The sequence below is a fragment of the Schistocerca piceifrons genome, chromosome 8 (assembly GCF_021461385.2).
Source record: "Schistocerca piceifrons isolate TAMUIC-IGC-003096 chromosome 8, iqSchPice1.1, whole genome shotgun sequence".
NCBI lineage: Eukaryota > Metazoa > Arthropoda > Insecta > Orthoptera > Acrididae > Schistocerca > Schistocerca piceifrons.
In genome coordinates this window covers 123,069,006-123,083,054 of record NC_060145.1, presented here as the reverse complement: position 1 = coordinate 123,083,054, position 14,049 = coordinate 123,069,006, and the positions used below count along the sequence as shown (strand labels likewise).

At 37.4% G+C, this 14,049-nt stretch overlaps 1 protein-coding gene across 1 annotated transcript in view; it reads left to right on the top strand.

The window, feature by feature from the left end:
* The window catches only part of LOC124711492 (bromodomain-containing protein 4-like), a 266,949-nt gene that overhangs the window by 18,442 nt on the left and 234,458 nt on the right, over positions 1-14,049 (top strand). Inside the window, exon 3 of the mRNA XM_047241602.1 lies at positions 4,003-4,141. Coding sequence (XP_047097558.1) covers positions 4,025-4,141 — 117 coding nt within the window. The 5' untranslated portion in view covers positions 4,003-4,024. The remainder of the gene's footprint in view (positions 1-4,002; positions 4,142-14,049) is intronic.

The following is a 14,049-nucleotide window of genomic DNA, read 5'->3' as shown; positions in this document are numbered from 1 at the left end:
TTTTCAAATAGCTTAAAATGTGAGTTCACTTTGTGTTCAAAGCTTAGGAAATTTGCCTTTTCTTGATGGGCTGCCGTATCTACATCTGATCTTGGCTACATTTAAGAAAAATTGATTGAAACCATTGGACATCTGAACAGGACTTAGTATAATTTCCGCTTCAAATCTAATTTTCTGTATCTCTTGAGTTTTGACTTTAGCTCCTAACTCTGACTGAACAACTGGTCACACTGCTTTGTCATGTTTCTGTGTTGGAGGATGAATGCATGCCCTTTTTTAGCCGTCAGTTCAACTGTTCAGAATATAGCTTCATAACATTTAACATGGATAACAAAATCACGATATCTGTATGATTGTAGCCCAATGTGAATAACACAGCCACTGCAATATCCGTTTATGCTTAAGCCTGCTGCAATCACAGTTTTTTCCTTACTTTCTTTTAAAATATTTCCAAGAGACATTGGAATTTAGCTAAGAAAACTTTTGTTACAGTGCAGACAGGAATTCTGTAGACTGATATAACCACTCTATTGTATGTATGTGTGTGAAATGTTATGGGACTTAACTGCTAAGGTCATTAGTCCCTAAGCTTACACACTAATTAACCTAAATTATCCTAAGGACAAAAACACAGACACACACACACACACACACACACACACACACACACACACACACACACACACACACACACACCTGACGGAGGACGCGAACCTCCGCCGGGACCAGCCACACAGTCCATGACTGCAGCGCCTTAGACTGCTCGGCTAATCCCGCGCGGCACCATTCTATTCAGATCACATAACTACAAAGCAATGCTCAAACACAACATTTTCATTTAAATAATTAAAATTTTCTTTTACTTCATAACATATTGCAGACTCTACAAGACTGCAGATTAGGATATTTTCTGCTTTTAAGTCTCTGATATTCCACTGCATCACTAGAGCATTTTTGTTGTTTACAGTTATTTGATAGGTGTCCTTTCTTTGACATTTATATTTTTTATTTTCAGTTTGTACCTTTGATCTGTCACTCCCAGTTTTCCTTGATTTTAGGATTTTTACGTGTTGATAAACATTTTACTGAAGTTCATAGAGCCTAACCTCTTAAAATGTAAGCTATCTTTTCCCAAACATTTATCATTCAGAAACTTATTTGGGTTGATAAATATTGTCCGAAGCCTGTCTCACTCTTCCCTAATGCCACCATTTATTCTTTTGAGGTAAGCGACATGTACCAATCTTCTGTGGAAAAATATTTCTACCAGCCTGTAGGCCGTGTGCACGAATTTTGCCAATTTAATCAGATTTCGTGTTTCACTGACGATTTATACCTCACTGTTGCTGTGTTTTACATTACAGAAGAATGAAATAAAAGAATTGTAAGTACCTACTTGTCAGCTTCTGACTGTACTTCCAGTCATGTATCTATTCATTCATCCCTCCATTGTCATTTGTGACTGCACCTACAAAATACAGTCTTCAAATATGTACCCTCCTTTCCTTGCATTACAGTTGTGCTTGTTAAACAACTGACTGTACCAGAACAGAGAACTCCACTCAGAACTCTATGCATGAAGAGTGTCTGTATGGATATTGTTGTTGTTAATTGTACTGTGGTTGTGTAAATGGTAATTCATTTGAAATTGGTTTTCATCACTAGCCACAAACAGTATTGGGAAGTAAATATACAGGGAAGTGAGTGTAAGAATACCAAGGTATATGAAACGGGCTTCACAAGCAGTGTGGTTATCTACTGTACACACTATTCTTATTACTCAGTTTTCTAGTGTGAAAACTTAATTTACTTCAACTATTTTTCTCTAGAAGATAATTCCGTAGCGCAATAGGGCGTGAAATTATGCAAAATTTGGTAGTATTTTGTCATTAGACCTTCTCAATGAGACCTACTTCTAACTACAAAATATGCTACTAATGTAAGCAGAGTTTCTTGATCAGCTTATTACTGTTTAAACTGTACTTCATTATGTTATCAATCTGAGCATAAAGGGATTTTACACATTGGATCTCATTGAGTGCATGATTAAGAATTGTTATTTTGGTGCAGGACATCATTATCTGTGTCAAGATCATTATAAAAATTTTTGTAAAACTGATCATTCATCAGTTTGCAACAATGTGCCAATTGTGAACGTTTTCAGCTATAATCTTAGCTATCGACTTTAAATGTAAACTCTTGGTTGATATTTTTGTCATTAGCAAGGCATGCAGCCTCTAGACAGCAAACAAGAGATAAGCAAATTAACGCACAAATGGAAAAGAATTGTTTCTCTACCTTTTGGAAGTAAAGGATTGTTTCGTACCACTCCCATCACAGATTATTTTCATACTATGGCCACCATTAGCACTCAAAACAATCATTTGGTGGTCACTGTTTTTTATCATTGTGTGCTAGACAGAAGCTAGTATGCGTGAGCAATTAATAAATAAGTATGTATTTTCTGTAATTAAAATTAAGCTTTTTATGCCGTGTGGTATTCATTCTGCCAGTCATTAATTCACACTGTTTTATTCCCAGCTGAATCTCTCAGTAAGTTTCTTTTCATAGCTGTTCTGCACTCATGCTAGGAGATCACGTTATGATTTTAAAGCAGACCATTCCTACAATGATGGTTCGCTAGGAATTTATAAATAAATCTCATTAGCATCAGTTAAAGAAATTAGTTGCCTTTTCTTTTTGTAATTCTAGAGTATGAGTGAATTGATCTTTGCCTGTGAGTGCATCATGTGTAGAGAGTCATTTTTCACTCCTGTGACAGTGACTGTAACAGCACAACATTATAATGTGCTATAAAATTCACAACAGTATTGTTCTTAAATATGGATTTAATTTTATGAAACATCAGACCACCTTCTTTTTATTTGTCTAATTTTGTTTACAGAACAACTATTAATTATAACCCCTTCCATCATACACCCAAGTGCCTCTGAAGATAAAAGCACAATAACTTAGAACTTCTGTTCCTTCATGTTGTTGTATCTAAATGGGGACTTTCTTTGGGAAGGGTCACATGACTCTCATAAGTAGTAAAATTATTTACCTGTATGTACAATGCAACATAACACAATACTTTAGAGAGAGGTGTAGGGCTCGTGTGTTTAATCCCTTTATTTCCCTCCCTTAGTCCTTTTGCTTCAGTAAGACACACTCTGTGCTGTTATACATCTGTTTACTGAAACCAGCTGTTGCATTACATGCTAATAAGTATACATAGGAACTAAATTTGTAGCACTGGGACATTCAGTTGTCACGCGGAGTGGCCGCGTGGTTAGGGGCACCATGTCACTGACTGCGCGGCCCCTCCCGCCATAGGTTCGAATCCTCCCTCGGGTGTGGGTGTATGTGTTGTTCTTAGCATAGGTTAGTTTAGGTTAGTTAAGTAGTGTGTAAGTCTAAGGACCGATGACCTCTGCAGTTTGGTCTCACACACACACACACACACACACACACACACACACACACACATTTTGACATTCATTTAGTGAATATATGAGCATATGAGCACGTTTTTTGTGTCACTACCCAAGAAGCACTTTTTGAAGCCGTTGCTTCTACATCTACATGGATACTCTGCAAATCACATTCAAGTGCCTGGAGGATTCATCTAACAACCTGTGCTTTTTGAGTAAAGTCAGTTGCCAAAACTAATGCTAAAGATGAGAAGCTCTGAAATACGTTAAAATTGTGCGAAGCACTGTTGCTACTGTAGCTCTTAAGTGATCATTCACCCATAGGAGCCTGTCCACTACACAAACCTGTCTCTATACTGTTTTCACAATTTTATAAATACACCACATCAGCAGTTTTGCCAGGTTAAAAGCTCGTATTAGGTCTTTGATGATTACGTGTAGTCATATTTTTATAAATAACACTTACCGTTAAGTCAGAATTAAACAGTGTCATTGTAACCAACATTTTTATAATATCACAGTTGCAATGTTCTGCAGCAATGTTATACACGTAGTCCATTTCCTTTAGGACCGACCAGGTGCGTGAAGCGATGCCCTTGGTGGCATCTGCACCCACTGTCCATTACGATGTCGGTCCACCGTACAAGAGAATGCGGCTCGGGGAGGCCAAGCCGGACGTGCAGCAACCTCTGCGTATTGACACGAGGGTGAGCCACAGAAAGCCTTACTTATACATTGTCCCTTTAAGTGAGCTTAAGAAACTTCATATACTCCCAAGTAATTATTCTGCAGAAAATTATGTTGTGGTTGAAGTGTATGTAAAATTTCATAAATAGCATAAGTGTTTTGAAATTACACATTCTGTGTGTCCACGTTTAGCTTCTAGCAGAAACATAAAATACAATTAGGATTCCTTGAAAAATATACTGGAATGGGACATCGTGCAGGCTCATGGTGTATTCTCTGCAATAACTTGTGTGGTAAAGGTTTTCAATGTGATTTGGCATTGTTTACAATGATAAAGGAGGAAGAGAATCTGTAAACCATTAGGTCGTAGCAAAATAGTGTGAAAACAAACATTTTGTTGAATTGGTTAAGAAAAGATGTGCAGAATAGAGAAATATGACAAAACATGAAGTAAACCTACAATTTGCAATAAATAAGAGCATCTATGTGAATCAAAATGAAATCATAATCATTTGTGTTGGATAGGTGTTACAATAATGAGGACTGCAAGACACCACCCACTTTCTCCCAGTCCCCATCTTCACTTGATTTGTACAGTGTCAGCTTTACAATTTTTTCTCCAGTTTTTCAGTGTAGTGTTTTATTTTACATGAAGTATGCAATGTGATGTTGACAGGCTAAATTGACAATTCAATTTCTTGGAAACCTGCCATGACTCCAGGCTTTGTCATTTCATCTAGCTGTGGTACAGTCTCGTTACTCTAATACTATTGATTATGGAAAGGTATGTTGCAAGATTTCAGGATGGCCAAGGAAAATAAATTTTTGTATTAGTTAATTAAATAATGCAAAAAATCCTCATATTTCATTGTTGAATAGCCCTTGTTCATGTCCAGCAAATCAGTATTTTGAACCACTAAATAAAATTTTGCATGCTATAGTTAAAGACACTGGTGTTGAAGAGATGTTAAACTGACGTCCTTTTCAAAATTTTTCATTGGTTTCAGTTTCATAGAAAAGACCACATACTAGCACACGCGTGCGTGTGTGTGTGTGTGTGTGTGTGTGTGTGTGTGTGTGTGTGTGCGCACGCAAGGAAAATAAATTTTTGTATTAGTTAATTAAATAATGCAAAAAGTCCACATATTTCATTGTTGAATAGCCCTTGTTCATGTCCAGCGCGCGCGCGCGCACACACACACACACACACACACACACACACACACACACACATACATTTTATATTATTCATTAAGTTGTAGCTAGTAAGAGGAGAATATGTCTTCATCTTATCAAGATGGATGTGTGAGGCTTAGCAGTGCGTTGTTTACCACATTAGATCTCCACAAAGCTGCAGTATGTTGCCTTGTCTTTATGTTTTGTTACATAATCTACATTGAGAAAGATCATGTAATAAATGTAGCCCAACTCTTTTCAATGGTCAGTGGTCAATTACATATAATTTTACAGGTATGTACAGTGGTATAAGTGGGTTCTGCCTGCAAAAAAATATTGTGAGTGAAGTTAATAGTAAAGAAGTTGTGAATTAAAACGTCATGCTTCATGCTGAAGTTTTACTGTGTCAATGAAAATGTAGTAAGCAATAAACATTTTCTTTTTGTTGTTTTGTGTGTGATGTTGAGAGAGATGTATATCTGTTGAGAAAAAAATTTGAAAAGATTTGAAAGTGTATGTAAAGTTAGGTGGAAGTCATTAAGTGCTCTCATTCTTAAATACTGGATGAATGTAGTCTGGCTAATTTGTGTGCTGTGACTTAGTCTTTCTTAAGACATATACACAGTTCCCAACTTTAATACTTGATGTATTGTGTTCAACCTGTAGGGTAAGATTATGCCTCTTAATGGTTAGATTATGACAGCTCTTTAAATTTGGTCAGTAATTATATGAAATATTGAAAATTAAATTTTTGTTTCCCCTGAAGACTGTTAGGTAGGCAACCTGCAACTGGGGATCCAGGTGGCTCTTTTTATTCATTAAGTGATGTAATATAGATTGTATCTAAGAAGGGCTGCTGTCAAAGACCTTTCCAAGCAAAATATGTGTTCTTGTGGAGTTGCAGCTTATCATAATAGCTATAAACAAACAATGAATTCAATTAACATGGGTTTTCATCGTCTTTATGTTTGTACTGTGATCTAGATATTTTTTGTGGAAGAGGGGAGGGGGGGGGGTGTTGCCTGTTTTTTTTTTGTCATATGATTGTTTCTTTATTTACAGAGGTGTTTTTTATGTCATGGTGGAATAATCAGGTAATTAAATTAAGCTATATGATAAACAACCATCTGCGTTACAGCTACTATAATCCTCCAATCCAAGAACAATTTTAATGATTGACTTTAGTAGTGTGATTTGCTTCATTGTTGTTGTTGTTGTGGTCTTCAGTCCTGAGACTGGTTTGCTGCAGCTCTCCATGCTACTCTATCTTGTGCAAGCTTCTTCATCTCCCAGTACCTACTGCAGCCTACATCCTTCTGAATCCTCTTAGTGTATCCATCTCTTGGTCTCCCTCTGTGATTCTTACCATCCACACTGCCCTCCAATACTAAATTGTTGAGCCCTCGATGTCTCAGAACATGTCAATAGTGTATCGTTAATTATTTCTGCCTGTCCAGATCTCAGTGACAATTTCTTTCTAATCAAAATATTAGTGAATTTCTGTCACTAATGTGATTTGATTCAAGTAGAACCCATAATGGTTTTATTTCTGTGCAACTTTTCAGTTTTGTATTAATCTCTAACAAAAGGCAATGTTAGAATGCCACACCATGGTGCATATTTCACGTCAAAATAATAATTTGAATGTGCCTTATATAAAAACTTGTTTTATATTGGAACACACTTGATGTACCATCGGCAAGCCACACTTTTGACATGCTCATTGTTTTGATGTGCTTTCCTGTGGCTGTTTTAGGATTGCTAACAATAGTCTCTGCATATAATGTATTGTACCTACAATCTCTGAAGTCACTATCTATCCACAGCAGTGGTATTTGTTATCTCATGATGATCCTCATGGCATTGTCAGTGTGAAAACCTTAGTATTATGTGCTTTTCTGTGTTATGCACATTGTGCCATTGCTTTGTGTTAAACTTATTGTCAGTGGGGGATGCTTTGCATAATTTTACTACTACATATTCCATCCTTTTTAAAGAAATCACAGTTTGTAACAGAACTTTCACATTTTAGTGGTTCGTATTGTTTTTATCCTCGAAAGAAGGGTATTTTTTGTATAAAGATATTCGGAACAAAGGCCTCGACAAAGATACTGTCAGCGGAGATTTTACAATGCCCTGAGGCCCATGTGATTTCTACGCAAATGTTGGAATCTTTAGGAGCTCAAACAGTCGTTCGAGTTCTCGGCACGCGATTGCTTCCGGCATTTGCTTTAAATGGTTATCGGGAAAGCTTCGATCGGCAGCCCTTTCGCCAGGGGGTGGTCTTCCCTTCATCACGGGCAGCAGACGAGCGAGCGGCGTCTGCGCCACGGGCACTAACGACATTGTGGCGGTCGTGAACTCCGCTTTGCCCGTTCGACGAAGGCACGCAAGTGGGACACACACTCACAGAGCCAGGCAGGCCTGTCCGTTGAGTTTGCGGCCAAGTAGTAGGAGTGGGAGGGGACGCCCGAAGGTCAGTGACTCCCCACTCCTCCCCACCCTCCCCAACTTCCCACGGAGATATGGCAACCGCGCGCATCGGTAGCCGCTCTCTCTCTCTCTCTCTCTCTCTCTCTCTGGCGTGGCTGGAAAAGTTCTTCGTCAAAGCAGAGCTTGTTTCCTTGAACACTTTACACGTTTTCGTCACCCGGCAATGCGTAGGCAGCATTTCAACTTGCGACAGTTTTGTCATTTGTAATATTCTACTGCAGTCACAAGAAAAACCCGTCTGTTGTTTGCGTTTGCGCAGTGATAACAGCGAAGGGAATGTTCGAATTTGTAAACCAGTGTTTACTATTTCGATCGCAGTTGAGCCTTACAGGTTTCAGTCTCCGTGCGCATCTGCCTTGGATGTATGGCTGTAACATCGTCCTTGAACCGTTGGGTTGTTAATAACATTTGTAACTGAGAATTACTTATCACAGATAAGATTAAACATGAGGTAAGCGTAAATGACAACCATTCCTAGTGGAATGTGAACGAAGAAAACATTGGAAGTCGTTTGAGGCAGCCGCCAGAAGTTGAATTGCGTCTGTTTTGTAATACTTCTGAAGGTGCTCATCGAGAAATTCGATGCGTCAATGTTATAAAAGGAAATGAAACTTCACTGCTCAATTTCAAAAGCACGAGCGTCAAAAACCTCGTTTTTCACAACAAACGAACTAGTTACCGTGAGGGTAGACCTAAAGCCGATGTTTCGACCGACTTTGCAGCGATTCTCTTCAGCGCGACTAACTTAAGTCGGTCGAAACGTCGGTTTTATAGTTAGTTTCAGTGTTTCATAATGACGCAACCTACCCTAAAAGATTTTATTGAATTACTCAGTAAGAAAGCTGCCATAGAGGGTTCTGCAGTCTAGTCGTTCTCTTATTTATTTGCCGAGTAACGCCCGTGTTGCATAAGGGACATAAGGCGTTAACGAACAACTAGACGACGAAAATGGTATATCAAGGGATTGTTTAATAACATTTTTCCACGCAAGCGACGTAGACATACCTCCCCCCCCCCCCCTCCCGACGTCACCCTTCGAGACATTAGTTGCCTTTCACCTGGCTCCTGGCAGGATCCCGAAAAAGATATCTATTCTAGTGGTCGTGTAAGTAGGGCGATAGTTTTGTTTCAGAAATTACTACACAGACATTTCACTGTACAATAAATGAATTTCTGAAACTTATTCTGATAAATAGTAAAAAAAAAAAAATAATTCGTTCCCATTTAGGAGAATTTCTAGGACCTTTAAAGGATTTAATGACTGTAGAAAGAACTACACCTGTTTTTTTTTTCTAGCCTCAGTAAAAATGTGTATCAAACTGAGTCGAAAAAATGAAGATACAAATTTTGATTTTATTTTAACAATCGGAACAATTTAATTCTATGATTTACAAATTATTTCACTTTGTATCAGAAAATGTGAAACAGAAGTATAAAAAAATATCTCTTTTTATTATAACATGCTAAACATAAGACATCGTTTAAATGCCATAGTTGTATGTTAAATGCTAAGAAAATTCAAGAGTACATAGGCAAATTTTAGAAAATTTTCTATGAAAGTAATTGAAAATTGATAAATATAGTCAAATTGTTATGTAATTTAATTCAAAAGGAAATTTGTGTGTGATATGAAAGAAAAATGTTTCTGTTAATAAAGTCTTGATTAATTTCTACTGTGGTTTGGTATACATATTGACAGTTTTTTCCCTTGGATAAAAACATGAGATCGAAATTTTTCTAACCTTTAACTTAGCAATCTCTTGGAAAATAGAAATTAGATCTGTTGAGTTATACGTATTTGCTTTCAGTGGCTGAAATTGACAGTCCAAACAGTCATTCCTGAGTTTTGGAAAATGCTGTTTACCACATATAACTTACTGAAGTGGTATTGATTTTCTTCTTATGGTTGATCTTGAGTGAAATTTGATCACAATTAAATGGAAACTTAGTGGATAAATTGACATTTACACTATCTATGACAACATTTGATGTCAAAGTTACTGGTGGCTCGTAGATACACATTTGCAATTATCCTGCATACGGCTCGTTTGTGGACCCATGTTAGCAGGAATGTTTTTGCTTCAGTTATCATATACTTTCACCCTGTCAGTTTGTGCCATTAATTATGATGCATCTTGTATTCTTGTTGTGCACTTGGTCACCCCTCTCCCTTGCACTTGGTCACCCTTCTCCCTTTGACAACTGAAGTTTTCACTTCAGACTTAAACCAGCTCTAGGTATACCTACCTAGTAGGCATGTAGGGGTTATAGAGAGGTCTACATGAAAATTAACCAGCCTGTGACAGGTAATCATAAATTTTTAATTATTGTTGTTGTTGTGGTGGTGGTGGTTGTCTGCACTATGAAGACTGACGTAATGCAGTTCTCCATCCTTGTCTATACTGCGCAAGTCTCTTCATCTCTGAATAACTTCAGTCTGCATCCACTTTAACCTGCTTGCTGTGTTCATCACCTGGTTTTCCGTACAACTTTTATCCCCCACACTTGTGTCCATAATCAGATTGACATTTCCTTAATGCCTCAGGATATGCCCTATTCACAGAGCAGGGGAGACTTTCTTTCCTTTTCATCCCGTCCGGTAAATCTACCCTGATCTGGGGTTCTGGGTGACTTTTCTTAACTGTATCCCTTTCCCTAAACCTTTCCAGTCCTTTTCCTTCACCCCTCTTCCTTCCCCTTCAACTGCTCTGCAGGAGGAGGAGCCACTGGCTCTGAAAGCTTGTAAAAGTTAAATCCTTCTTTGTGTGTGTTCTCCTGCTGTTGTTTGGTGACTAGGGTTTTTTTGTCTATCCATTTACATTATATTATCAGCGATTGGATATTTTTGTTGTCTCGTTAAACTGATGGTTTGTCAGTATTCATTCCTGTCAGCACCTACCTTCTTTGGAATTGGAATACCACATTCTTGAAGTGTGATTATATTTCATCTGTTGATGTATCTTGCACACCAGATAGAATAGTTTTATCATGGATGGCTCTCCAAAGGATACCAACAATTCCCATGGAAATTTTATGTACTCCAGAGGGCTTGTTTTCACTTAGGCCTTTCAGTGGTCCATCAAATTCTTCTTGCAGTTTCGTGTGTCTCATTTCATGTTGTCCTACTTCATGTTCTCTTTTTATAATATAGCCATCAGGTTCATTTCACTTGTAGAGCTGCTCTATATATTCCTTCCATCCTTCAACGTTCCATTTTTTACTTATTACTGGCTTGCCATCTGAGCTCTTGATATTCATACAGGCCCTTCCCTTTGCTCCAAAAGTCTTTCTAATTTTTCTATATGTGGCATCTATTTTCTTTCCCTAGTTATGCGTGCCTCTGCAGCCTTGCATTTGTCCTTATGTATTTCTGCTTAGCCATTTTGCACTTTGTCAGTTTGTTTTGTTTAGATGTCTCTATTCCTTTTTGTCTGCTTCTTTTACTGTATTTTTATATTTTGTCCCTTTATCAATTAAATTGAATACCTCCGGTGTTATTGAATAATTTCTGCTAGCCTTATCTTTCTTACTAATTTGATCCTCAGCTGCCTTTATTACGTCACATCAAAGCCACCCATTCACAATCTGTTGTACCACTTTCCTTGTTTCTGTTAATCGTTATCTAATGCTCCTTCTGAAACTCTTACCAACCTCTGTTCCTTTCAATTTATCGAAGTCCATATTCTTAATTTCCTACCTTTTTGCAATTTCTTTAGTTTTAATCTGCAGACCAATAAATTATGGTAAGAGCCCTCATCTGCCCTCGGAAATATCTTAAAGTTTAAAATCTGGTTCCCAAATCTTTGTCTTATCATTATATTTTCAATGTCTCCAGGTCTATTCCATTTATACAACTTTATCACACAATACTTAAATCAAATGTTAGCAGTGATGACATTACGCTCTGTCTAAATTTCTACCAGGGGATTCCCCTTTCATTCCTTACCTACAGCCAATATTCACCTATTATTTTTACTTCTGTGTCCTATGCTACTATTGAATTGCAGTCCCCCATTACAATTAAATTTTCATATCCCTTCACTATCCAAATAAATTCTTTTATGTCATTGTATGTACTTTCAATCTCTCTATCATCTGCGGAGTTAGCATATCAACTTGTACTACTGTTGTGGATTTTGGCTTTATGTCTGTTTTGGCTTTCATAGTGTGTAACTTTCCTACATTCCTATTTTCTTATTCATTATTAGACGTACTCTTGCGTCATCCATATTTGATTTTGTACTTGTAACTCTGTACTCACCTGAGGAAGAGAGTGGTTCTTCCTGCTGCCACACTCCACTAATTCCCACTGTATCTAAGTTCAACATATCCAGTTCCCTTTTTAAATTTGCTTGCCTGCCTACCTTATCGAAGGAGGTAGCTTGCCACACACTGACCCTTACACTACCAGTTTTGTTTTTCCTGTTGATGACTTTCTCCTGAGTAATCTTTGCACAGAGATCCTAAAAGGGGAACTATTTTACCTCCAGAATATTTTTCCCAATAGGTGCTGTCATCATTCAACTGTACAGTAGACATGCATGCCTGCGGGAAAAATAATGGCTATAGTTCCCCTGCTTTCAGCCATTCACAGTACTAGCATAGCAGTGCCGTTTTGGCTAATGTTACGAGGCCCGGCAGCTACTGAAACATCTCTTATTCCTCTTCAAGAACCATAGGTTAGTCTGGCATCTCATATCCCATATGTATCACTGACACTACTAAAAGGCAACAGAATTTTTTGTTTATTCTTCAGGCAAGTGTCTGCAGTCCTGATACATACTGAAATCCCCATGCCACATTACCATATCACGCTGCCATAGTAGCCAAAATGAAATGAGACAGCCCATTGATAAAGGAAATAATGACATTTCTATCATATTATATACAGATACCATTGATTGGAAGTGCTTTGTTTTTAAAATACATTATGGTCAAAACAACTATTGATAAAGTGCAGTGCTTTGTGGTAATTCATTTTTGGCAACAGCGAAAATGTTACAGCTGTGTCAGACCAAACCAGGTGACTTCTTTAGCTATCCGCATTGGCCATAATACATTTCCACAGCTGTCAAAAACAAATTTCGACATTCCACTTCACATTATCAATGGGTTGCAACATTTTGTTTTGGCTCCTAGAGCGGCATGCTACACTGTAGAACCCTGTTGGAGCTTGGCCCATTGAGTGGCCCACACGTGGTTGCACTGTGCGAGAGCAAAATACAGATAAAATCTTTTATTCGTTATTCATCAATAACAGATAAAATCTTTTATTCGTTATTCATCAATAACAGATAGAAGTATTTAATTGAAACTTTAAATGATTAATGGAAAATCTCATATAAAGATGTGAAACAAATACTAACAAAGAGATAGAGGGGCTGGCCAGTACTTACCTCAGCTCAGTACAGCCGATAGATACACAAAAAACAGTATCTATCGGCTGTACTAAGTACTGGCCAGCCCCTCTATCTCTTTGTTAGTATTAATTGAAACTTTATCCTTTTACACGAATGAAAAAAATTATTAATTGTCTGTTAATAAAAAATGTTATAATAGATAAATTCGAGATACAGTGAGATTAATGCTCCAATTCCTTGCCATTTATTAAACAAATGTACTTTTTGTTGCTTGAATCAAATTAGTTTTCAGAACTACTCTTCTTTTTAAACATCTCGCCAGAAAGTTTATTAGATTTTCAAAGATGTGCCAGTGTGACAAAATAAAGAAAATATGTTCTACACATGCTACGAAAATATTGTTGTGTTATATCTCCTGAAATCATCTTTATTTCAGGATAAAGATATAAGACTTTCAAATCACAATCTTCTTCAGCAAAAATTGAGAATTAAATTTCCTTTTTATGTCAAAACATAATTTGAAACTCATGACCCGATTCGCAAGCTAGTGAAATTTTGGTGCGTTTCAGGATGGCAGACAACAAGCAAACAGACGTAAATTTATTTTTTTGGAGTGTTAATTAAAATCTCATGACTACTTCTCCTACAGGCTAAGTGTAACACCCAGACGCCCCTAAGTGATCTTTTTTCGTGCAATATGAGCACGTCGCTAGCAGATGTTTTCACCTATTTCATTGTTTCTGTGTTCTATTAATGTGGTGAAAGTGTTAAATGCTACAGTATTGTGCCGAAAATGATGCACGGCCAGACAGCAAGAACATTGTGGTCAGTTTGAGGTCAATAAAAGACAGGATCTCGGCATAAAACTGAGATGGAGATAAATAATTAGATAAAGGGAG